This window comes from Salvelinus alpinus, chromosome 23 (genome assembly GCF_045679555.1).
Source record: "Salvelinus alpinus chromosome 23, SLU_Salpinus.1, whole genome shotgun sequence".
NCBI lineage: Eukaryota > Metazoa > Chordata > Actinopteri > Salmoniformes > Salmonidae > Salvelinus > Salvelinus alpinus.
The window spans coordinates 39,561,857-39,584,428 of record NC_092108.1 but is presented as its reverse complement, the minus strand read 5'-3'; the positions used below and the strand labels follow the sequence as shown (position 1 = coordinate 39,584,428).

At 42.6% G+C, this 22,572-nt stretch overlaps 2 protein-coding genes across 6 annotated transcripts; one reads left to right on the top strand and one right to left on the bottom strand.

The window, feature by feature from the left end:
- The first annotated feature begins 1,341 nt into the window (after positions 1-1,341).
- On the top strand, positions 1,342-5,179 carry LOC139550964 (tissue factor-like). Its single transcript, XM_071362269.1, has 6 exons — positions 1,342-1,615; positions 1,865-1,979; positions 3,154-3,347; positions 3,580-3,761; positions 4,126-4,294; positions 4,532-5,179. Exons 1-6 carry the CDS (start codon positions 1,543-1,545, stop codon positions 4,681-4,683), a joined length of 885 nt encoding a protein of 294 aa, XP_071218370.1. The 5' UTR covers positions 1,342-1,542; the 3' UTR covers positions 4,684-5,179.
- A 520-nt stretch (positions 5,180-5,699) lies between these two features.
- On the bottom strand, positions 5,700-22,487 carry LOC139550962 (ATP-binding cassette sub-family D member 3-like). 5 transcript variants are annotated; one of them, XM_071362267.1, is made up of 22 exons: positions 22,130-22,487; positions 21,729-21,765; positions 18,528-18,623; positions 18,287-18,375; positions 17,373-17,442; positions 15,210-15,307; positions 14,732-14,855; positions 14,457-14,513; positions 13,783-13,925; positions 13,596-13,665; positions 13,413-13,482; positions 13,190-13,287; positions 13,022-13,113; positions 12,389-12,483; positions 12,158-12,230; positions 11,997-12,060; positions 11,789-11,866; positions 11,543-11,698; positions 11,125-11,244; positions 10,860-10,964; positions 6,827-6,883; positions 5,700-6,645 (listed from the first exon to the last, which is right to left on the bottom strand). In XM_071362267.1, exons 1-22 carry the CDS (start codon positions 22,237-22,239, stop codon positions 6,568-6,570), a joined length of 1,980 nt encoding a protein of 659 aa, XP_071218368.1. In that variant the 5' UTR covers positions 22,240-22,487; the 3' UTR covers positions 5,700-6,567. The 5 variants fall into 5 exon arrangements, with proteins under 5 accessions (XP_071218368.1, XP_071218369.1, XP_071218366.1 ...); XM_071362268.1 differs by lacking the exon at positions 21,729-21,765 and having other exon boundaries at positions 22,130-22,486; XM_071362265.1 differs by lacking the exons at positions 17,373-17,442; positions 21,729-21,765; positions 22,130-22,487 and adding exons at positions 18,084-18,153; positions 20,511-20,960.
- Positions 22,488-22,572: the final 85 nt, after the last annotated feature.

The window sequence follows — 22,572 nt, the reverse complement described above, 5'->3', positions numbered from 1 at the left end:
CTTAACCATTTAAAATGTCAACTTCAATGGGGTGTCGTCAGAGTTGGGACGTCCCAATGATCCCATTTAGACTTTTCCAAATAGAATTGTTCGAAACGGGTCCTGATCAAGACTGGTCTAATTGGAGTAAAGCGAAATGTCTTCCTCAATCTTCCAGAAAATCCTTTTTCAACTCCTACTGTTTTTACACAAGAGATTATGATGTCATATTTCAGTCGGGGGAGAGGGGCTGCCTGGGAAAGTAATTATGGATGGGAAAAAGACATGGAAACTTTGAGGAGATACTTTTCACCCTTAAAGGGTCACGTAAACCCATCCAGGGAAAGTTTGAGAATGATACTGTATTTTCAAATATACCACAAATTATAATATATGATGTAATGTCGTATTCAGCATATTAGTGAAATAACAGTGATGGCATAGCAGAATTGGGAGTAATCAACAATAAATGATCCATTATAAATGTTATGGAATGTGTAAATATACCCACCATTCATTCTCTCAATATGATTTGAGAGATTGATCCGATTGGATATTCTCCAAGTCCAAAAATCAAACATACATCAAAAAGATATCTAAATCTATAATTGCTGTGGTTTGTCATAGATAGCTCTATCAATCAAATCAATGCTAGAAGATATACATAGTCTGTAGGTTGTGTGTCAATGCAGGTACACCAGTCTCTCAGTCCATCTTTTCACTTAACGCTAATTCACCATTCTGTATTTCGAGCTTATCCACTCACTCTCTCTCAGGCACCAAATCACCCCCTTATGGCAACATACAAAGAAATATGTCACAGGTTGGGTACTTGTACACTTAATTGAAGCTTGTAGCCTTAATTTATGTTAAACATTTAGAAATAATTTATTCATTTAGTGTGAACAGGACTTTTTTATGCTGCCAAATTGCTTCTGATTGAGTGTATGCTCAGAAATAATAAAATTCCATTACAACCCATTTTGCAAGTGCTTTCCATAAAAACAAATATTTCTTTATATAATAATTTAGAATATATGTATAATGCATAATAGTCATTTATAGTTAACATTTTATATAACATTGAAACTAATCATTCTTGTTATTTAAAGAACACAAAATACAGCTTCAAAGATGACTCCAACAAATCCAGACATTGACTCAAATTTCCATGAGCTTTAATGTCTCCATTCCGGCCGCCGCTACAACGTTGCCATGGCAAGCCACAGGTATAGTTGCTTGTCCATCATCCGGTTAACCATATATGGACAATAAGCGCTTCGACAGATTGTACGGGCAGCATGCTCAGCCAGTGACAAATCGCAATGCTCTTGCAGAAATTGTAAGGGAGGTGGAGCTCTTGTTGAATTAGTCATTCAAAATTCCGACCACTCGCGAATTCAGTGTGATATAAAAGAGAGACACCAGCAGCACTGTGCAGTTATCTGACAAACTTTGATGACTTCTTAGACGAACAGCAGCTACACGCGTTTCACCTGGGGAAAAAAATCTATATTCGCATTCGATAGTAAAGAGGCTACTGTAACAATTTGGATTATCATAATGGAGGATGTAAGGACTTTCCTTCACTTTGGAGTTTTACTCTCATCGGTACTATTCACAATTGGAGCAGCTGGTAAGTTTGACCGTTTGATAATCAGATAATTTGATAATTACTCAGCCCTGCGGCTCAGAGGAAGAAAATGTAAAATATGTGCATTTAAATCCATATATGTAGGCTATAGATCCTATTTAATCTTTAGGCTAAAGGCCTACTTCGTGGATGATATCTTGATTTTTTTTCTGCTTTATCAATATATTGTAGCACATCTACGTTGTGCAAAACAGAACTAATTAATCATGGCTTTTTTCTCCTGGGTTACAGGTGAAGATTATTTCCCTGAGGCAATGGATGTTCAGTGGGTGTCCAATAACTTCAAGACTATTCTAACATGGGGCCCTGAGCCTACCAACTACACATACACTGTTGAATTCTCTAGGTAAGTAGCCTACATCATATCGCTGCATTATCACTCTGCACTGTTCATCATCACTATTGCTACACAACAACAAAAACATCTCGTCAGCACAAACAAATGGACCACTTTCTGGGTGAATACTTTACTATATGTCAACAGAATGCCAACTTAAAACTGAGTGTGCAACCTACAGTGCCCTCCGTAGTTATTGGGGCATTAAGCATTTTTTCTTCTTTTGGCTCTATACTCCAAGTTTGGATTTGAAATCAAACAATTACTATGTCGTTGGTCGTTTGGTTCCATATTCATAGCACGTAATGACTACATCAAGCTTGGGACTACACATTTGTTGGATGCATTTGCTGTTTGTAGAAATGAATGGTAAATGTATTGTGTCATTTTGGAGTCACTCTTATTGTGAATAGAATGTTTCTAAACAGTTCTGCATTAATGTGGATGCTACCATGATTACGGATAGTCCTGAATGAATCGTGAATAATGATGAGTGAGAAAATTAGACGCACAAATATCATACCCCCAAGACATGCAAACCTCTCATTACAATAACAGGGGAGGTTAGCATTCTCACTCATCATTATTCACGATTCATTCAGGATTATCCATAATCATGGTAGCATCCACATTAATGCAGAACCGTTTAGAAACATATTCTTATTTACAATAAGAGTGACTCCAAAATGACACAATACATTCATTTCTATTGGGCACAAAATAATCTGAAACACAACCAAAACAAACAGCAAATGCAGCCAACAAATGTGTAGAGTCTCAAGCTTCATGTAGTTATTACATGCTATTAATATGGGACCAAATCCTTAACTTTTTACCACTAAGTGAATTTGTCCCAATACTTTGGTCCCCTAAAATGGGGGGGGTCTATGTAAAAAAAAAAAAGTGTTGTCATTTCTAAATGCTGAAACCAATATGTACAAAAATACCCTAAAATAAAAGCTGATAATCTAGTTTAACCTCATAGTAATTGTTTGATTTAAAATCTAAACCTTTGGAGTATAGAACCAAAAGAGGGGAAAAAATGCTTCAACGTCCCAATAATTACAGAGGGCACTGTATACCTAACACCCAACTACACACTACCACTTCATTCATTCATTTGATGTGAATGACAGAAAAGTACAGTTCAAGGACTCTGACTGATGGACTGTGTTTTGTTCAGGTTTGGTAAGGACAGACAAAGGAACCCTCACTGCATCCGGAGCTCGAGGACAGAGTGTGACCTCACCAACGAGCTGCAGAACCTGCAGGAGACCTACTCTGCCGACATCCTATCAGAACCCCTACCCGGCGTTACCTCTGACCTTGTGGAGTTCCCCTACACCCGAGCCGAAAGGTTCAGCCCTTACAAACACAGTGAGTGTTATCACATTATTAATCTGCCCTAAATTGCATTGTCATATAGTACAATTTTTCTAGGTCATTCATTATTTACATTGTTATTGTGTTGTACAATAATTACATTATAGCATTATTATATTAGAAAGGTTAATTTCGCTGGTTTTTATTTTTATCAAATACTTCATTGCTGTGTTAGTACCGCTATTCAACTTAAGGCTATGGTGCCTAACTTGCATCCTCTTCTCAGCTAAAATAGGAGGACCCGCTTTCAAGATTGTGCAGAGCGAAGACAAGACCATGATGACGCTCCACATCCAGGACCCTCTCACTCCCCTCTACAAAGATGAGCAGCTGTTAACGATCAGAGACATCTTCAAGAACGACCTGAAATACAGAGTGGTATACAACAAAGCTGGGAGCACAGGAAAGGTGAGTTGAACAGTCATAGACATGCATTCATTGTAAATGCTTTTGAGACTATACCGGTCAAGGAAGGACTGGCCATAGGGCAGTTCCGGCAAATACCAGATCGGCTGGTCCATTTCTATCCCAGTGGGCAGGTTTAAATTGAGGGGTTTGCCCAAAATTACAATTATATGGCTAATAATGAGGGCGTGTAGGCAAAATAATTGCCATTGTGGGGACCTGGACGGAAGGAATTGGCCAGTATGTTAGAAATGCCCAAGCCGATTTCTGGTCCCAGTCCGTCCCGGATACCTGTCGATTCCCTCCAATGACAACACAAACAGTGTGCGACATGAAATAATACTAAACTGTAAACTCCTATCCACAGAAAGAGAAGATGTCAGACCTGAGAAATGTAGAGCTGACCAATCTGGATAAAGGACAGAGCTACTGCTTCATGGTGGCAGCCTATATCCCCTCTCGTTCTGCACAGAAGAGACTGGGAGATTGGAGCAAGCCACAGTGCTCACCCAGAGAGAGCAAGACCATCTTTGAGGGTAAGTGACCCCACAATGCAAAACACATGTGTTAGGAGTGAGGTGGAGGGAATTGAAGACGGGTGAAATTCAATTAAATGTGTAGTGGATTGAGTAACTACAAAAAATATTGTTGATGAAAAAATTGCAATGTGGGCAAGTTAGAATAGTAATTTTTACTGTAGGCTACAATGCTTAGTAACTTCAAGAACTTCAATTAAATGATCGTGTTAAATTGTAAATTCTTTCTTTCCTCAGAATTCAGTTTTGGTGTGATCTCAGGTGCCATTGGCATCATGCTGGCTATATTCATCATCCTAATCATTCTCACCGTGGTGTGTTGCAAACTCTGCTGCTGCAAAAAGACCAAAACAGTGGACAAGGATAACCTGCAGATGAGTCCAGTGTAAAGGTGTGTGTGTGATGATGGTGCTACTTGACCAACCCTTTCAGATGGAGGAAGCTGTGCTCCCAATAATCTAGCACAAATACGTCATAACACTGGAAAATGTGAAATGTTAGTGTTGTCTTTTTAAATGTCATTATGAGCTGGTTCTTTTAAATGGCTAGATACATTTTTTACATTACTTATTTATATGTTTTATACCAATGTTGAACAAGTACATTTGATTAATTGTTGAGAAATACATGTTATTTTTGCCACTATGTATATAAGAAAAATGTAATTGTATTTATTTCAATCAATATTTTATATGTTAAATGTGTATTGATGTATTTTCTTATATGTTGATGATGTGTAGTTCATGTTGAATAGGATTCGTCCATGTGCTGTTGAAACATGGATTTGGTACTTTTGGATGAGAGGAAGGTTAGTAGGAAAATGATTACTTGTGATCACTTTTGTGCATTCTAGTACTTTTTACAATTAAATTCAGATGTATACAATTCAATTCTCATTTGTCTTTCATGTAACAATATCCATGTGAGGGAACTTTGCCATAACAGTGCCATCTGGTTTGCCTTAAAATTATCTATCATACTTAAATCATGTTTGAAACTGATATGAGACAAGAGGAAAGCCTTTTCATAGAGAGTGATTGATTGTAGCTCAATGTCTGCTTATTAGCTTATGACCCAGTAAGCCATGTGGAATACCCCGGCAGAGGAGTGACACCACAATCACATTGGCGTGCCAGAGACCCCTGAGACATGCCCTGGAGCAGGTCCAAGTCATGGGTGTAGCTCAATCTAAAAAGTGACCTCCTCTCCTTCATCCAAATGCACCACTAACTTAGTCCTTGCCAGAAGCCTTCAGGGGGATTTGCTTTCAATTGCCAACTGTTTCTAGATCAGTGTGGATAAATGAAAGGATATAAGAGGAAGCCATTTTAGACTATTGGGATGCACAAACTATGTTCTGATATAACAGAGAACGCGACAATGAACAGAAGACAGAGGGCCTTAATTGTTTTCGAGAAATATATATTAATGTGTAGTTCAGCTCATAGCGATTGCATTTTGAACTGTCCTATGAAAACAAACATCCCACGTCCTCAATCCCCTTTTAACAAAATAATCAAAGCTCAACTTACAGTACAGTTACTGTACCTAAACGGAGGGATTTTACTATAGGAGACAAAAAAATAAGAAATTTTCAGGTACATGTACTGTATGAACTGTAGTTGACTGAGTCAGACTAGCTATGCTTAAGATACAGTAACTGGCTTCATGAAAGAAGAATGCACTTCAGTATTTAAACTGCAATAAAATTATTTGATTTGCACTAGACAAACATTTAAAAAAACAAATCACTTCATGGAACTCTGACATCTCAATTCATAAACATCAAAACTGAACATTTTAAATAAATAGAAATAAAACAGGGAAAAACAAAAATCGGTAAGGCTAGCTTTTTAGTACATTATTTGCTTCATATACAATTAAAACTCACCCGTACAGACACACACGTCCTTAAATGGTAGACCGCAATATGACATCATCATACAGTGGGGCGACTTCCTGTTTCCAGGCATAAACAGAATTCAAAATCTGCCCTAAGGAAGAACCAATACTGTCGGTCTCAGCAGACTTACATTTTGTTTAATATTTCTGTAAGCAGGAAGTGTACCGTGCATGATGATGTTACATTGTGGACCCTACCTTTAATGTACAGGTTTAGGTTTTTCTCTCTTGACATTGAGAGAGCTCTCAGTCTTCATACTCTAGCGTAACATTTTAAGATGTTAGGACTTGACCTCTGTGCTCTAGGCTTCATGAAGTGCAGAATTACTTAGGACCATCTCTGTGCGCAATACTTGGCTATGGTGAGATCGTTATGACCCAAACTCCACCGTTTCCTGGGTGATGGGTTTGAACTCATAGCTCCCCCTTCCGTCCATGTGCAGGTAGTACTGGAGAGGAGACAAATCACTGGTTAGAATTTGAACAGTATGCTCTAAGCAAATAGATAATACAAGAAAATGCTCTTTGCATTTAAAAAAATGAAAAATAACAGGGTTCTGGTACTCACCTCTTTTATTGGTATTATATGGAGTAATTTCATGTTTCTTCATTCAGTGTGAAAGGACTTACCTCATGGTGCTTCCACAACGACTTCCTGTGAGAAACCGTGAACAGCGTGATGCCCACCTGAGGAAAGGTAAATATGACATCCCATAAGCTCAGAAACCACTTTCTCAGCATCCTGTAAACATGCATCAGTTTCCTGGTTCTTTTTCATTCCTCTCTCACAATGTGTGGAAGGATCCCACGGATAGTAGCTCAGCCCGGCATGTGAGTCAAGGTGATCAGAGGCAATTAAGCACAGCTGACAGTATTAATGATCTATTCTCTTTCCCCTACAAGAGAGAGGAGGGAACCAGCAGTGGGGGAGACTGGAGGGGAAAAAAGAGTGATTGCTTCTCCAGAGACGTGGTAGCCATTCTCGACTCTGGAAGTATGGTTACGTTAGTGGAGGAGCAGATGGTGACCACAGCAACCAGACAAAGTAGCCGTGTCCTGTATCCATGGAGACACCCACTGTTACCCCACCGTGAGTCTGTCCATTCTCACCCTGAAAGGAAGGTGTACAGTCAGGGCGGGGAAAGTACCCCAACTGAAGGTGCCATTATTAAATCGGGAGAGACTGTCCCCTATATAAGGAGCTTCGGCAGATTACTTTAAGCACCGTACAAAAAGGGGAACCGCAGGGAAGTAGAGAAAGACAAAAACCAAGTCCAAGGTAGTAGCCCTACAAGGAAACATAGCCTCGGCCTCGTACTCTGGAGCAGAGGAAGAAATACAGACCCAATGCCTCCGACAGCTATTCCAGAAAACCTCCGATGAAGACACCTGCGAAGGGTTATACACAACGGAGGAAGGAAGGAGCGACCAGAGGCTACCGGATATATTTGAAGCCTCGTCAGAGGAGGGAACCTGGAAGGGATTCTACTCGGCACCCCACGACGGGGATGGGGAACAACCTCCACACCCCTCTACCGAGGTCGACCTGCCCCAAGAATGAAAGTAACAGTTCGGCACTGCTCAGCATAGAGACCCAGACCTACGTGATGCCATGAGGAAGGTGAATGATGGGAGAAATGTTGACGGATCAGGTGAGCCCTCTGTTCCCTACTATGCAATCAGGCGGGCCCTCTTGTATTGGGTCGTGCAACGAAGGGGGGAAAAACAGGAATTAATAATGATGCCTAGACCATACAGGGATACTGTCCTACAGCTAGCCCATTCCCACTTCCTAGGAGGACACCTGGCACGAGACAAAACGATCGACAGAATCATGCAGAGATTCTTTTGGCCCTGTGTCACCCGAGATGTGGCCAGGTATTGTAGGACGTGTGATCAATGTCAGCATACAGTCCCACCTGCGTAATCCTTTGATTCCTCTTCCCATTATAGAAACCCTCTTCGAACGCATCGTTATGGACCTCGTGGGACCCCTCCCGAAATCCGGCAGAGGACACGAGTACATCCTGCTTGTCGTAGACTACGCTATCAAGTTCCCCTGATGCCATACCCCTTCACAACATGTCGTCAAAGGGAAATCGGCAAGAAATTGTTCATGCTGTTCTCCCAGGTGGGGCTTCCGAAGATGATCCTAACCGACCAGGGAACCCCGTTCATGTCCCGGTTGATGAAGGACCTGTGTCGGTTATACCAGGTTCAACAGATACGCACAAGCATTTTCCACCCACAGGCAGACGGTTTATGCGAACGCCTGAACAAAACGATTAAAAGCATGTTGAGAAGAGTGGTGTCCAGAGATGGGAAGAACTTCTGCCCCACTTAATGTTTGCCCTGCGTGAAGTACCACAGGCGTCCACAGGGTTTTCCCTGTTCTAATTGCTGTACGACAGACCATGTCGAGGGATCCTCGACTTAGCCAAGGAGACCTGGTAAGCCCAACCCTGCCCATTCCGGTCGACGATAGAACATGTTACCCTGATGCGGGACGGCCTGTCGGCAGTCTGGCCCATAGTAAAGGAACATATGGAGAAGGCGCAACAGACTCAAGGCCGGGCCTAAGATAAGTCAGCGACACCCAGGGAGTTTACCGTGGGAGAGAAAGTGATGGTACTCGTGCCCACTGCCGAACACTGCTTGCTGGCACAGTGGAGGGAGCCCTACGAGGTAACGGAAAGGGTCTCACCGGTCAATTATCGCATCAAGCAACCTTACAAGTTGGCCTTCTTCCTCCTATCATATCAACCTGCTGAAGAAGTACCATGGAAGAGAGGGTGTGGCTTTGATGGCAGTGGAGGACAAGGAAAAAGAGGAGGCCCCGATACAGGTGTGCCGTGGCCGATCTCTCCTGCCGGAGCAGTTGAGACAGCTAGACAAGCTGATTATGCAATTCGGCAGGGTATTCTCTCCCCAGGACAAGCAGATGTCCTGTTTCACCATATCCACACAGAACCAGGCAAGAAGGTGCATATCCGGCATTACAGGATTCCTGAGGCACGCAGAGTAATCACAAAGAACGAGGTAAGGGTAAGGATGAGGGTGATCGAGCCATCTACGAGCGGTCCAGTCCCATAGTCCTGGTCCCAAAACATGACGGTAGTATGAGGCTCTGCAACAACTTTAGGGGCGTAAATGCCATCTCTACGTTCGACGCGTATCCCATGCTCTGCTCCGTGGCTCCGGTGGACCGCCCAAAGACTGCCTTCGCCACACCGGAGGGGCTTTTTCAGTATGTGAGGATGCCCTTCGGACTGCATGGTGCTGCGGCAACTTTCCAACGCCTCATGGATGCCATTCTACGGCCCCATCAAGAGTACAGAGCAGCGTACATAGACGATGTGGTTGTACACAGCGAGGACTGGGATAGCCACCTCCTGCGATTTGGGGGTGGTGCTCGTGAGCCTGTAGGCTACAGGGCTGACAGCCAATCCCAAAAAAATGCTGCCTGGGTGTGTCCGAAGCGGAATACCTGGGATACACCATGGGGAACAGAAAAATACACCCACAGGCAGAAAAGACGAGGGTAATTCGGGACTGGCTTCGGCCCCAGACGAAGCGGGACGTCCGAGCCTTCTTGGGGATAACGGGATATTATCGCCGTTTCATCCCTGGATATGCAACCATTGCCACCCCCCTCACAAACCTCATCAAGAAAAACCTGCCAAACTGTGTAGCATGGAAGGAAGAGACGTTAGACGCCTTCCAATTGCTAAAAGATATCTTTGCTCCGATCCCGTCCTGCAGGCTCCTGACTTCTCCCAAGAGTTCACTGTGCAGGTACACCTCAGATACGGGGCTCAGGGCCGTCCTAGCTCAGGGTAAAGGCCTATTCTCTTCATAAGTAGAAAGCTCAGTGATCAGGATCGGAGATATGCTACCGTAGAGAAAGAGGCCCTAGCATTTAAGTGGGCCCTCGAGTATCTCTGATACTACCTACTCAGGCGTAGGTTCGCCCTCGTTACTGACCATGTTCCCCTCATGTGGATGGCCGGTAAGAGAAACAATAACAGAATAGCCAGATGGTTTCTTGCATTACAACCATTCTCTTTCCATGTCATCCACAGGGCCGGATTGAGGAACAGGAATGCAGACGCCCTGTCCCGAAGCGACCAAGACAGCACTTCTGGTGCCCGATCCTCTGGTCCGGTCCTGAGGGGGGAGGTATGTGGAAGGGCCACCAGGGGGCAGGCTGGTCCCACGGATAGTAGCCCAGCCCGGCATGTGAGTCAAGGTGATCAGAGGCAATTAAGCACAGCTGACGGTACTAATGACCTATTCTCTTCCCCCTACAAGACAGAGGAGGGAACCAGCTGTGGGGGAGACTGGAGGAAAAAAAGAGTGTTATAGTTAAAAGTTACTCACCTTGTGTTCCTTGTTCCTGTAAAGAAGAATATTTGTGTTTTCCTTGTGATATCATCCTTGATTGTTTGAGAAGAAAGAAATACCTCAATAGAGAACTTTGTTCAATATAAGAAAACCTGCTCCCGACTCGTTTATTCCACCTTTCCGCTTTAGAGCAGCCTCAAAGTACTTGGTCCGCTCACAATATCTACATAAATAATATATTTTTTAATAATCATCAATATATTGACAAATGACCTAATAATTTATCATCTGAATAATAGTCTACTGTGTTGCATCTTACCGTCCTACAGTGGCTGTAGATGAAGTCCTCCACATCTACACTCACAGCACTGGTGCACTCATCCAGGATGGCAAACTGGGGCTTATGGTAGAACAGACGGGCCATCTAGATACCACACAGAGAGAGACAGATCAATGAAAAGCTCCCTTCACACATTCTATAACCCAATGTGCTTTAAAATGGACTCAAGTCATCACAAGACAAACGCTGTGAAGAGACAAAAAAGAATGACCGACATCTTCACTATTGTTTTCTTTGGACTTACAGCCATCCTCTGTTTCTCTCCTCCACTGAGGACATCCATCCAGTCCTGGACCGTGTTCCAGCCTCCCTCCCGCTCCAGGATGTGACCTAGCTGAACATTGTCCAGGTACTCCTTCAGCACCTGTTCCCCAGCACAACACACAAACACCATGTCACAGAGATGTGCACACACATACACACTCACACACAAAGCTATGCGTGCTGTTTGCTCAAGGAGTGTCTCTGCGCATGTGTGTGTGTGCGCGTGCTCTGACATACCACACCCTACTGACAGAGGCCATGTATGACTGTTCTATTTGAGGGGCCTTACAATATCTTGGTACAGTGAATAGCAGATGTGATTGGATATATGGTCCAGTAAAGGGCTGCTGTGATTGGATATGGCCTAGTAAAGAGATGTGATTGGCTAGGTAGACTACCTTATCAGAGGTCCCCTTCCTCATCTGGTCCTCCACTGTATCTGGGTAGATCACCTGATCTCTCAGAGAGCCTAGGGTCATGTATGGCCTCTGGGGAACGTAGAAGAGCTTCCCTCTCTCAGGTTTGGTGAGACGGCCACCAAACAGAGGCCAGAGCTAAGAGACAGACATCCATTAATGAGTGGAAAACTGTTAACACTAAAGCAGCATAACAGACTTTTTCGTCAAATTGTTGATCTCTCTTACCTCTCCCAGGACTCTGAAGAGTGAGCTCTTCCCACAGCCGTTGGGGCCACACACCAAGACGTTTGTCCCTGACGTCACCTTAGGTTAGCAGATGAAGGGAAGGCACAGTTCAGCTGTCTGCACTTACAGATGAAACAGTCCCACAGCCATCATCATAGGTCTTTAGATTTCACAAATCTAAAAGGAGTTGATCCTTTGAGATACTCACCTCAAAGCTGAGGTCTTTAATAAGAATGTCCCCATTAGGCGTCGCAAGAGGTGTATGCTCAAACCTGAGACACAAGGAAAATAAATGTCAAACCAGGTGATGCCTACTTTATGAACCTGTTTATTGTACTGCTATAATACATGCATCTGTTAGACACCTACTTGATGATCTTGTCTTTGTTGATGATTTCACCACTTCCTGGGACCAGGGTGATTCTATCTAGCGATTCACTATCTGAAAATGTATGACAAAAGAAAATCCCAAAAGCAACCATCTTGCACTTCAACTAGGAATATGTTTTAATTTTCCTGCATGACACTACTTCCACATGAGACTACTATCCAACAACAATATCATCCTCAATAGATTATCAGGGAACATGCAGCGGTCACCTCTACCTCCCTGCTGAGAGACCATGGTCCTCTCGTATTTCCCAGAGTTCAGCTCTTTCAGGACCTTCATGATCTCGGTGATGCGAGCGGTGAACCTGTAGGGGGACAGCAGGAGTCAGTGAGGAGGGGACAGCTGGAGTCATGAAGGAGGCCACAGCAGACGAAGAGAGAGAAGAACAAGTGGAGAGACCCGAGACTGGTGAACCATAAACTCTGAAAAAGTAAACCATTGACTTACTGAACCAGCTAACTATTGATCCAACGAACCAATTAACCATTGAATACACACCAATTGGTTCAATGGTTTACTGGGTCAACGTCTCAATATTTCCCAGATCTGTTTGTGCTCTTGCTTACTCAATTTTTGTCAGTGTCAAGCCAAACAGTCTGGCCTCACACCAATCTTCAAATATGAACGAGCATTCTATCATTAATGAGGTCGAGGAGAACAGAGGATAGGATCCTGATTCGATAACCCCACAACTGCCCTCCAATCTCAAGGGTTATGTAAATATTGGAACTCTATCGCAATAACTGACAGGGAGTCAGCATGGTAGTGCAAACAGATGGGCATTCAGGCTACCAGTGAACCGCCAAACCAGTTGTTTGATAAGAGCATTGTGTATGACTGACCCTGAGAGCCTGCTCATCTCCCTGCCAGCCAGGACGATCCTGCCCAGGGCCTGAGACATGCTCAGCAACATACGCCCACTCTGGTAATAGTCCTGAATGAGAAACAGAGAGGGAAGTTAGGCTCTGAACCATACAGAACACACACACCCTCCCTTTGTCTCTCCTCACCTCTAGCAGCTCAGCGTGGGTGCTGTGTAGGTGGCGTGGGTGGGTGTGGTTCAGGAACGGTCTGCTCACCACCAGGTACCCGACAACAGTGGCAATATCTACAGAGGTGGGAAAAACAAGTATTTATCTCTGCTACTACTAAACCACATCAGTGGAGATTATAGAAATACTGCAAATGATAATACTACAAACTTCCAATCAATGACAAGACAAGTATTCTCACACTTAGCAATGATGCTGTCCACAAAACCCGTTGAAAAGCGGAAGACAATGAAATTGTGTAAATGATCCACCTAGGGGTAAAAGGGGCAGAATGTAACGTAAGACATTGTATATCCTTACTTGTCTGACACCATAGTAAGTCAACTACCGCCACTGATACATTGAAAGTCCTAAACCCTCTCACCAGTTTCTGGAAGGTAGAGTGAATGGTCTGCTTCTCCCTCAGGTTTCCATTGTAGAAGGCAATCTCTTCACTGTGGGAAACAAAACATTAAACCTTTTATTTTCACAGTGGAAAAAGAACGATGACTTGTCCAAAAAAGCAGAAGAGAGGAGGAACAGTGGAAAGGAGAGGTGTGCGTCTGACTGACCTGTTGGTGATGAGGCGAGAGTTGACGAATCGGTACTCTCCCTCGTACCTCTGCTCCATGACCGTCATCTTGCCGATGGGCCTCCGCAGACGTGTCAGGATGAGCCCAGAGAACACCAGGTAGCCTATCATACAGGCAGGACCCTGTGGGGGATAGATGTATGTAGAGTAGAAAAATTAGAAACTCTATTCTACTATGCGGATGCATTGGGGATGATCATTTTCATGGTTTCAATTGAAACTAGAAATTAGGCATAGAAGGCTACTGATGGGTTCTGACTTCTAAACTTGAATATATGAAGCATCCTAATGTCACTGAGGGAGACAGGGGAATGTAGAACGTTTACATTCTGTCAGAATATGTTATTGTTAGACATCAGGGATCCTACGGGGAGGAGTGAGGAATTTGGGGCCGAGGTCAGGTCAGATGAAGAACAGATATCCCTAAAGTTCTGTTTAGCAACAGAGGTGTATTGGCTGTTCAGAGGTGTAAGGAGGAGACTCAGCATAGGAGGAAGGTTTAAATACTGTACTAGTGCTTGTGTGAAGATGTCTTTGTCTGTTCAGCTGTCTGACTCTTTGGGCGAATAAACTTGGTTTCAGCTTTAATAGTCATCCGTGAGTTTTTACTCTTTATTTAGAACCTAACACTACATTAGACAGATCAAGACTCACCTGTGCACCGATGGCTGAGGTCAACTTGAAGATGTACAGACCAATGTCCAATAAAGGCTGAAGGTGGGGGGAAAAAACAAGTCTACTTATCACAGGCGCAGTGTATGGTCAATAGCAGTAGATTGTATCAGGCTTTGAGCAGCATTGGTTGTCTCTACAACAGAGGATTTTTTTTTGTAGCCTGGTTGAGCCCGACTGAAATGGTGCACTCCCCAGAGTTTCATAAGTCTGAAGCATTCAGTCTGGTATAACCAGGCTATTAAAGTGCAGGTTACCTTGCTGACGTTGGAGTAGAGGTCCACCACACTGTTACAGAACCTCTCCACGTCCTGGGTCAGCAGCTGGTCAGGGTTACCGATGCGGTTGTCCAGGTTACCAATCTTATAGTATGTGTAACCTCTGGAGAGGGGATGGGAGGATGGTGTGGTGAAAACATGAAACTCGAGTTTGGCAGGTGTGTTATGTATTTTCTATTACTTTCAGCTTCTGAAGTCATTGTTCCTCACATCAGTAAGTAACTATTGGATTTGGGGCTAGGAAACGTATAGCGAATCAAGGCTAAATCCTTCCAATATAACTCTCTTGCTAAAGGCTAATCATCACCCAGAACCAAATCTCCCGCTACTCGATTTGGGTTACGTTTAAAATCTTAGCGTCTGTCACAAGACACCAGCTAATGGCAGACAGACATATGTTCTGTCTGTTTAAAGACACTAATTTTCTCTCCAAGAAGCAGGTATCAGAAGGACTTACTGCAGGTACTCGTCATAGAGGTGCTTGGTGAGTCGAACCCGGCAGCAGAGCTTCAGTTCATTTAGGCCCAGCTTCAGGAAGTTGTTGACTAGCGAGATCTGAAAACAGGGAAACGGGCCATGATAGTGGTCTCATTTAAAAAGAAGTGCATGACATTTTATAGTGTGAGTATACCAAACCAATGGCATTTATGCACTGATTAAATAAATCAGAAGAATCATAATAACCTCATAAAAACTCAAAGGCTTATAGGCCAGGGATCACCAGTCTGTTAGTAATCAGGCAGGGTCTTTGTTTTAGTACAGACTCCCACAAAATTACACACAAACTCTCTCCCTAATAAGCACAATATTAACCCCATCCTAAACCACAATTCCCAAATCATGAGGTTACCTGTTTTACAGTAGGATCATAAGTACAGTTGAAGTCGGAAGATTACATACACCATAGCCAAATACATTTGGATACAGTTTCACAAATCCTGACATTTAATCCCAGTAAAAATTCCCTGTTTACGTCAGTTAGGATCACCACTTTATTTTAAGAATGTGAAATATCAGAATAATAGTAGAGAGGGATTTATTTCAGCTTTTATTTCTTTCATCACGTTCCCAGTGGGTCAAAAGTTTACACACAATCAATTAGTATTTGGTAAGCACTGCCTTTAAATTGTTTAACTTGGGTCAAACGTGTCGGGTAGCCTTTCACAAGCTTCCCACAATAAGTTGGGTGAATTTTGGCCCATTCCTCCTGACAGAGCTGGTGTAACAGTCAGGTTTGTAGGCCTCCTTGCTCGCACACGCTTTTTCAGTTCTGCCCACATATTTTCTATGGGATTGAGGTCAGGGCCTTGTGATGGTCAATACCTTGACTTTGTTGTCCTTAAGCCATTTTGCCACAACCTTGGAAGTATGCTTGGGGTCATTGTCCATTTGGAAGACTCATTTGAGAACAAGCTTTAACTCTCTGACTGATGTCTTGAGATGTTGCTTCAATATATCCACATAATTTTCCTGCCTCATGATTCCATCTATTTTGTGAAGTGCACCAGTCCCTCTTGCAGCAAAGCACCCCCACAACATGATGCTGCCACCCCCGTGCTTCACGGTTGGGATGGTGTTCTTCGGCTTGCAAGCATCCCCATTTTTCCTCAAAACATAACGATGGTCATTATGGCCAAACAGTTCTATTTTTGTTTCATCAGACCAGAGGACATTTCTCCAAAAAGTACGATCTTTGTCCCCATGTGCAGTTGCAAACCGTGGTCTGGCTTTTTTATGGCGGTTTTGGAGCAATGACTTCTTCCTTGCTGAGCGGCCTTTCAGGTTATGTCGATATAGGACCCGTTTTACTGTGGATATAGATATTTTTGTACCCGTTTCCTCCAGCATCTTCACAAGGTCCATTGCTGTTGTTCTGGGATTGATTTGCACTTTTCACACCAAAGTACGTTCATCTCTAGGAGACAGAACGCGTCTCCTTCCTGAGCGGTATGATGGCTGCGTGGTCCCATGGTGTTTATACTTGCGTACTATTGTTTGTACAGATGAACATGGTACCTTCAGGCGTTTGGAAATTGGATGAACCAGACTTGTGGAGGTCTACAATTTATTTTCTGAGGTCTTGGCTGATTTCTTTTGATTTTCCCATGATGTCAAGCAAAGAGGCACTGAATTTGAAGGTAGGCCTTGAAATACATCCACAGGTACACCTCCAATTGACTCAAATGATGTCAATTAGCCTATCAGAAGCTTCTAAAGCCATGACATAATTTTCTGGAATTTTCTAAGCTGTTTAATGGCAGTCAACTTGGTGTATGTAAACTTCTGACCCACTGGAATTGTGATACAGTGAATTATACGTGAAATAATCTGTCTGTAAACAATTGTTGGAAAAATGACTTGTGTCATGCACAGAGTAGAAGCCCTAACCGACTTGACAAAACTATAGTTTGTATGTAAACTTCCGACTTCAACTGAACATGATCAAATATACTGTATAGTGTCATGTGTGGAATTACAAATTATGTTATATATAATTATAATGTTATGTGTATATATATATATTTAAATATATATATATATATATGTAAATATCCACGGGTGGTAAAAGACAATTAAGAAAACAAATAAGCTATAAAATTTGTATGAAAGTTGCACTTACAAATGGCATGACTTTTATAAAGTTGAACAAGAACCTCTTGAAATCTTTTGTTGAACGACCAATGATTGCACTGCAAACCAACATGCAAAGTGAACACACACACACAATGTCACACACAGGGCAAAAGTAGGGTCATACTTTCTACATTTAAAACCAGAGGTGTTCGTTCTGTGGATTGTCAGCCCCTTAAACTGACCCAACTAGTTGGGGCGAGAGTGAGATACTGGACCTTGTGAAAGGCTATCACCAGTATCCTGATAAATTACTGAACAGTGGAAAAAGCCACTGGTGAGAGGTCAACAAAGCAGGATGGGGTCTGCAAAATGCAATGGACACAAAAGAAACTAAGAATAATCAAATTCATAACTTGGGCCAGTTTGGTCCTGTAGGGCTGCGGGGATATCATTTCTATATTCATCTTTTACCACCCCAACCACAAAATGAAACCCGCTCTAGAAAATAACCTACTGTACCAGGATTACGTTAAATGACTAGAAGGTTAAAAAAATATTTATAATATGTGCAGGCCCGCAACCCTTCAAGACCAGTGATGTCCACAAATGCAATTAAAGCACAACAACAATACACAAGTAAATTCATAAGCACTTAATCATATTCTGCTACCAGGCACCACAAGCAGCACAGTGTTATATAGGGGTTTAGTGCTTGGCCAAAGTTTTCCATGCAAATGTAGCATGGACACTAGTTTACCCCTGGTACGGCAGCAATATAGTAATGAAAGTGCTTCTTAAAGAGATTGACATCTCTGCTAATGATTCCACTGTGGAGGAACAGAGAGGATGATTACGAGCTGTCGAATAAGACAAATAGTGCTAAACAACTCCTTCATGTTGAAGTGTCGCTGGTGTGAACTTAAGTGTTAGTGTGCAATAGGGTTTTCTATGCAGTCCTACCTCTCGATCATGGTTCCATTCTGGATCATCCACACATCACAGTAGGTTCTGGCCACCAGCATAGCAGCGATGAGGAGACAGTATCCTGACTATAGGCAGATAGATGACCAGAAATAGGCAAATGGGAGATGTGTTGAGATGTTACACAATACATGTCCGTACAGCAATTGAGAAATGATTGGAATCAAGATGAAAATGTTAACGCGCATTCAAAGTAACACGTTTGTCAAAAAGCTCATACCTCTTTGCAGAACACTCCAGGAACCATGATCTTCACTATCTTCAGGACACGTGCAAAGAACACCTTGTCCACCACCGTCTTTTCCTGCTTGGCCTCCTGCCACACATCACACCAAACATTTACCGATGAATCAGATAAATAAACTCAAATTTAAATCTCACCGACTCAGTCCTGCTTCTTAAATCAGGGGCTAAAGTCTGTGGATATTGACATTATTGCTAAGATTTTGGCCATTGGTGTGGTGAGAGTAGGGTTGCACATTTTGGGGAATATTCAGAGGTGGAAACTTTCCGTGGGAATTAACGGGAATATATGGGAATTAACGGGAATATATGCAAATTACTATCATTTAAAATGTAGATGCTTTTTTTGCATTGGATATATTTACCATATCATATGGAGACAGAAACATAAACCGTTTACCTTATCATAAGTAGACATAATTGCAAATGATTAAATCCTTCCAATAGAAATTTAAAAAACGATTTAGTTACAAATTGAACTTTAATTAAATGAGTTGACTAATCAGATGGGATGATTTCAATGAACAACAAAAGGGAATATTGAATGATCCCAATGATCCATCGCATCTCCCAAAAACATTTTCAACATACATCTGTAAAATGATAGTATAGAAACTAAAGCTTTGGTTGTCTTCTTCTCAGGCTTCCATGTCTTCTCCCTGGACCTCATTAATGTCCACCTCTTGAACATCAGACTCTGAGCCCTCATCTTCACTGTCACTTTCCAACCTTGTTGATGATGGCTCGTTGTCAGGCTCAAAAAGCCTCAAATTTGCCCGGATGGACACCATTTTTTCAACCCTTGTATGGGTCAGCCTGTTGCGTGCTTTGGTGTGTGTGTTCCCAAACAAGGACCAGTTGCGCTCTGAGGCAGCTGATGTTGGTGGGATTTGGAGGATAATGGAGGCAACAGGGGAAAGAGCCTCAGATCCACAAAGTCCCTTCCACCAGGTGGCTGATGAGATATGTTGGCACAACTGCCATATTGCATCTCCAGACTGCCAAGATCCTTGCCCTCATCCAGACCAAGGTGGCGAGACACAGTAGTGATGACACCGTAGGGCTTGTTGATCTCTGCACCAGACAGGATGAACTTGCCAGCATACTTGGGGTCCAAAATGTACGCTGCGGCGTGTATGGGCTTCAGGCAGAAGTCTTCATGCTTTTTAATGCATTTCAGAACTGCAGTTTCCTCTGCTTGGAGCAACAGTGAAGTGGGCAGGGCAGTACAGATTTCTTCTCTTACATCTGCAAGCAGAGTCTGTACATCAGACAGGATGGCATTGTCTCCCTCAATCCGTGCAATGGCTACAGCTATAGGTTTCAGGAGTTCAGGCTGCTTACCACTTTCTCCCAAAATACATCATCCAGGAGGATCCTCTTGATGGGGCTGTCCATATCAGCAGACTGTGATATGGCCATTTCTTGGAGACTCCTTCCCTTCCAAGAGACTGTCAAACATGATGACAACACCACCCCAACGGGTGTTACTGGGCAGCTTAAATGTGGTGCTCTTATTCTTCTCATTTTGCTTGGTGAGGTAGATTGCTGCTATAACTTGATGACCCTTCACATACCTAACCATTTCCTTGGCTCTCTTGTAGAGTGTATCCATTGTTTTCAGTGCCATGATGTCCTCGAGGAGCAGATTCAATGCAGCACAGCCAATGGGTGTGATGTGAGGGTAGGCCTCCTCCACATTAGACCAAGCAGCCTTCATGTTCGCAGCATTGTCTGTCACCAGTGCAAATACCTTCTGTGGTCCAAGGTCATTGATGACTGCCTTCAGCTCATCTGCAATGTAGAGACCAGTGTGTCTGTTGTCCCTTGTGTCTGCGCTCTTGTAGAATACTGGTTGAGGGGTGGAGATGATGTAGTTAATTATGCCTTGCCCACAAACATTCGACCACCCATCAGAGATGATTGCAATACAGTCTGCTTTCTCTATGATTTGCTTTACCTTCACTTGAACTCTGTTGAACTCTGCATCCAGCAAATGAGTAGATAAAGCATGACTGGTTGAAGGGGTGTATACTGGGCGAATAACATTCAGAAATCTCTTCCAATATACATTGCCTGTGAGCATCAGAGGTGAACCAGTTGCATACACAGCTTGAGCAAGACATTCATCAGCATCTCTGACTACGTTCCTCCAATGAGTAAAAAAAAAACTCCCGCTTCCAGGAGGACCATGAGCTGTTGCTATCGATAAGGTGTCCGATTCATCCTTTTCACCCCGAATAGAAGTAGAGGGACTTTTATCAGAGATTGTTTGTTGTGAGCACTGAGGAAAATTTAGGCACTTGGCCAGATGATTCTGCATCTTTGTTGCATTCTTCACATATGATTTGGCACAGTATTTGCAAATGTACACAGCTTTTCCTTCTACATTAGCTGCAGTGAAATGTCTCCACACATCAGATAGTGCCCGTGGCATTTTCCTGTAAAGATTAATAAAACATTTGTAAAAAATAAAACAAATACAATTCCATGTACATATAAATAGTTAAGCAGTTAGATTAAACAACTCCTTTGTAAGATAAATGTTTTTAAATGAAATGTGTATGGAAACAGGTGAATTAACACTCCTCAGTTAGCAGACTCAAGCAAGCTAAAACCTACATGGTAAAAAAAACTAACTAGCAGAAATTGAAAGTTAGAAATGATTTAAACACACTTTGCTGCAGGCTACTATTTACTAGTTAACAAAAACTAATGTATGTCATAAAATATATTCACCCCAACCAGTATTGTAATCAAAACTTAACAAAGCATGTAGTCCTTGGCTCAGACAGTGTAATAGTGTGGGCTCAATAGCATCTCATTAGTGTGCAAGATCTTGAGAATCAGCTGTACATGTGATGGAAGAATGCACTGCACATGTGATGGAAATGCACTGTGCATGCAGAGGGTTGCAATTCCATTGAATTGGGGATAGTTTAACCAAAATATGCCACAAGACCTATAATTGCCTTATATGTATCCCACAAAAAAAAGGTTCACTGTTATATGCTAACTTTTTTGCTGAATGTAAGCAAAATTCCCCAAATTCCCGGGCTTAACTTCCCATTGAAAATTTCCTGGAAAGTTTCCGACCCTTTGCAACCCTATGTAAGAGCAATTTAAACATTGAGTGCGGGAAGAGTATTGGTTACATTTATGGTCTACATGCACTTACATCTTTGCTCAACTGTAGCTCTGATGATCTTTTCCCCCTAAACAGAAAACAGGGATGAAGCCTGTCATAACAGTACGGGTCTATGGATGAAGCCATGGAAGGAAACTGATTATTGTTAGTCCTTGGATATCTGACCAACCAGCGAGCAGGCAGGCAATTCAATTCAATGACAGCACCCACCACCGGGTGTCAGTAGAGAACATCAACTCCATAAACTACTAGATATCTAAAACAGTATGTTAAAATAACAGAAAACTCTGATTCAATGTCATCGTCAAACTGCAACTTGTCTCGGTGGCAAATCTTATTCTTGTCTGACTTGCTAGTAGCTAGTCAATGTTGGCTACATCAGTTAGGCATTATGATGGTCGTCACTTTAGCTACAAAAAGGCTTAACTTACCAATTTAATTGGGCTGCATGTCTTCTCCTCTTGAGAAGATACAAGGCAACGATTGTGGCACCTGCTATAGAGGAGTTCTTGGCTGTCAAGTATTTACTTATCGACGCCATGTTTCCATCTGCCGACCAAGGGAGTAACGAGATGCATGCTGGGGTAGGGTAGGTAGCTGGCTAGCAACATGATCTATGGTGCACAATTTCATTTCATCTCATCAGACATATGCATTGCAAGTATTCTATGCAGAAACTGTTTAAGGACTAAACATTAAACAAAAAACATGTCCTTTATCTGCACTAAATCATGCTATGTGTGTCAAGATTGCAATTTTCACTTGTTTTCATTTCTAACTCGGTACGTTAGCGACATTTAACAGCAGGAGAAAATCGGAAGCCAAGGCAACCCTTCAAATTAAAAGCCCCTGATTTATTTGTTTTTAATTTTGT

Coding starts and splice junctions, on each gene's coding strand:
- LOC139550964 (XM_071362269.1), top strand. CDS start 1,543: ATGGAGGATGTAAGGACTTTCCTTCACTTTGGAGTTTTACTCTCATCG. Junction 1,616..1,864: donor ATTCACAATTGGAGCAGCTG/GTAAGTTTGACC, acceptor CCTGGGTTACAG/GTGAAGATTATTTCCCTGAG. Junction 3,762..4,125: donor AAGCTGGGAGCACAGGAAAG/GTGAGTTGAACA, acceptor TCCTATCCACAG/AAAGAGAAGATGTCAGACCT.
- LOC139550962 (XM_071362265.1), bottom strand. CDS start 20,873: ATGCAGAATCATCTGGCCAAGTGCCTAAATTTTCCTCAGTGCTCACAA. Junction 11,699..11,788: donor TCTTCAGAGTCCTGGGAGAG/GTAAGAGAGATC, acceptor TCTGTCTCTTAG/CTCTGGCCTCTGTTTGGTGG. Junction 6,884..10,859: donor TCTACAGCCACTGTAGGACG/GTAAGATGCAAC, acceptor ACCTTTCCTCAG/GTGGGCATCACGCTGTTCAC.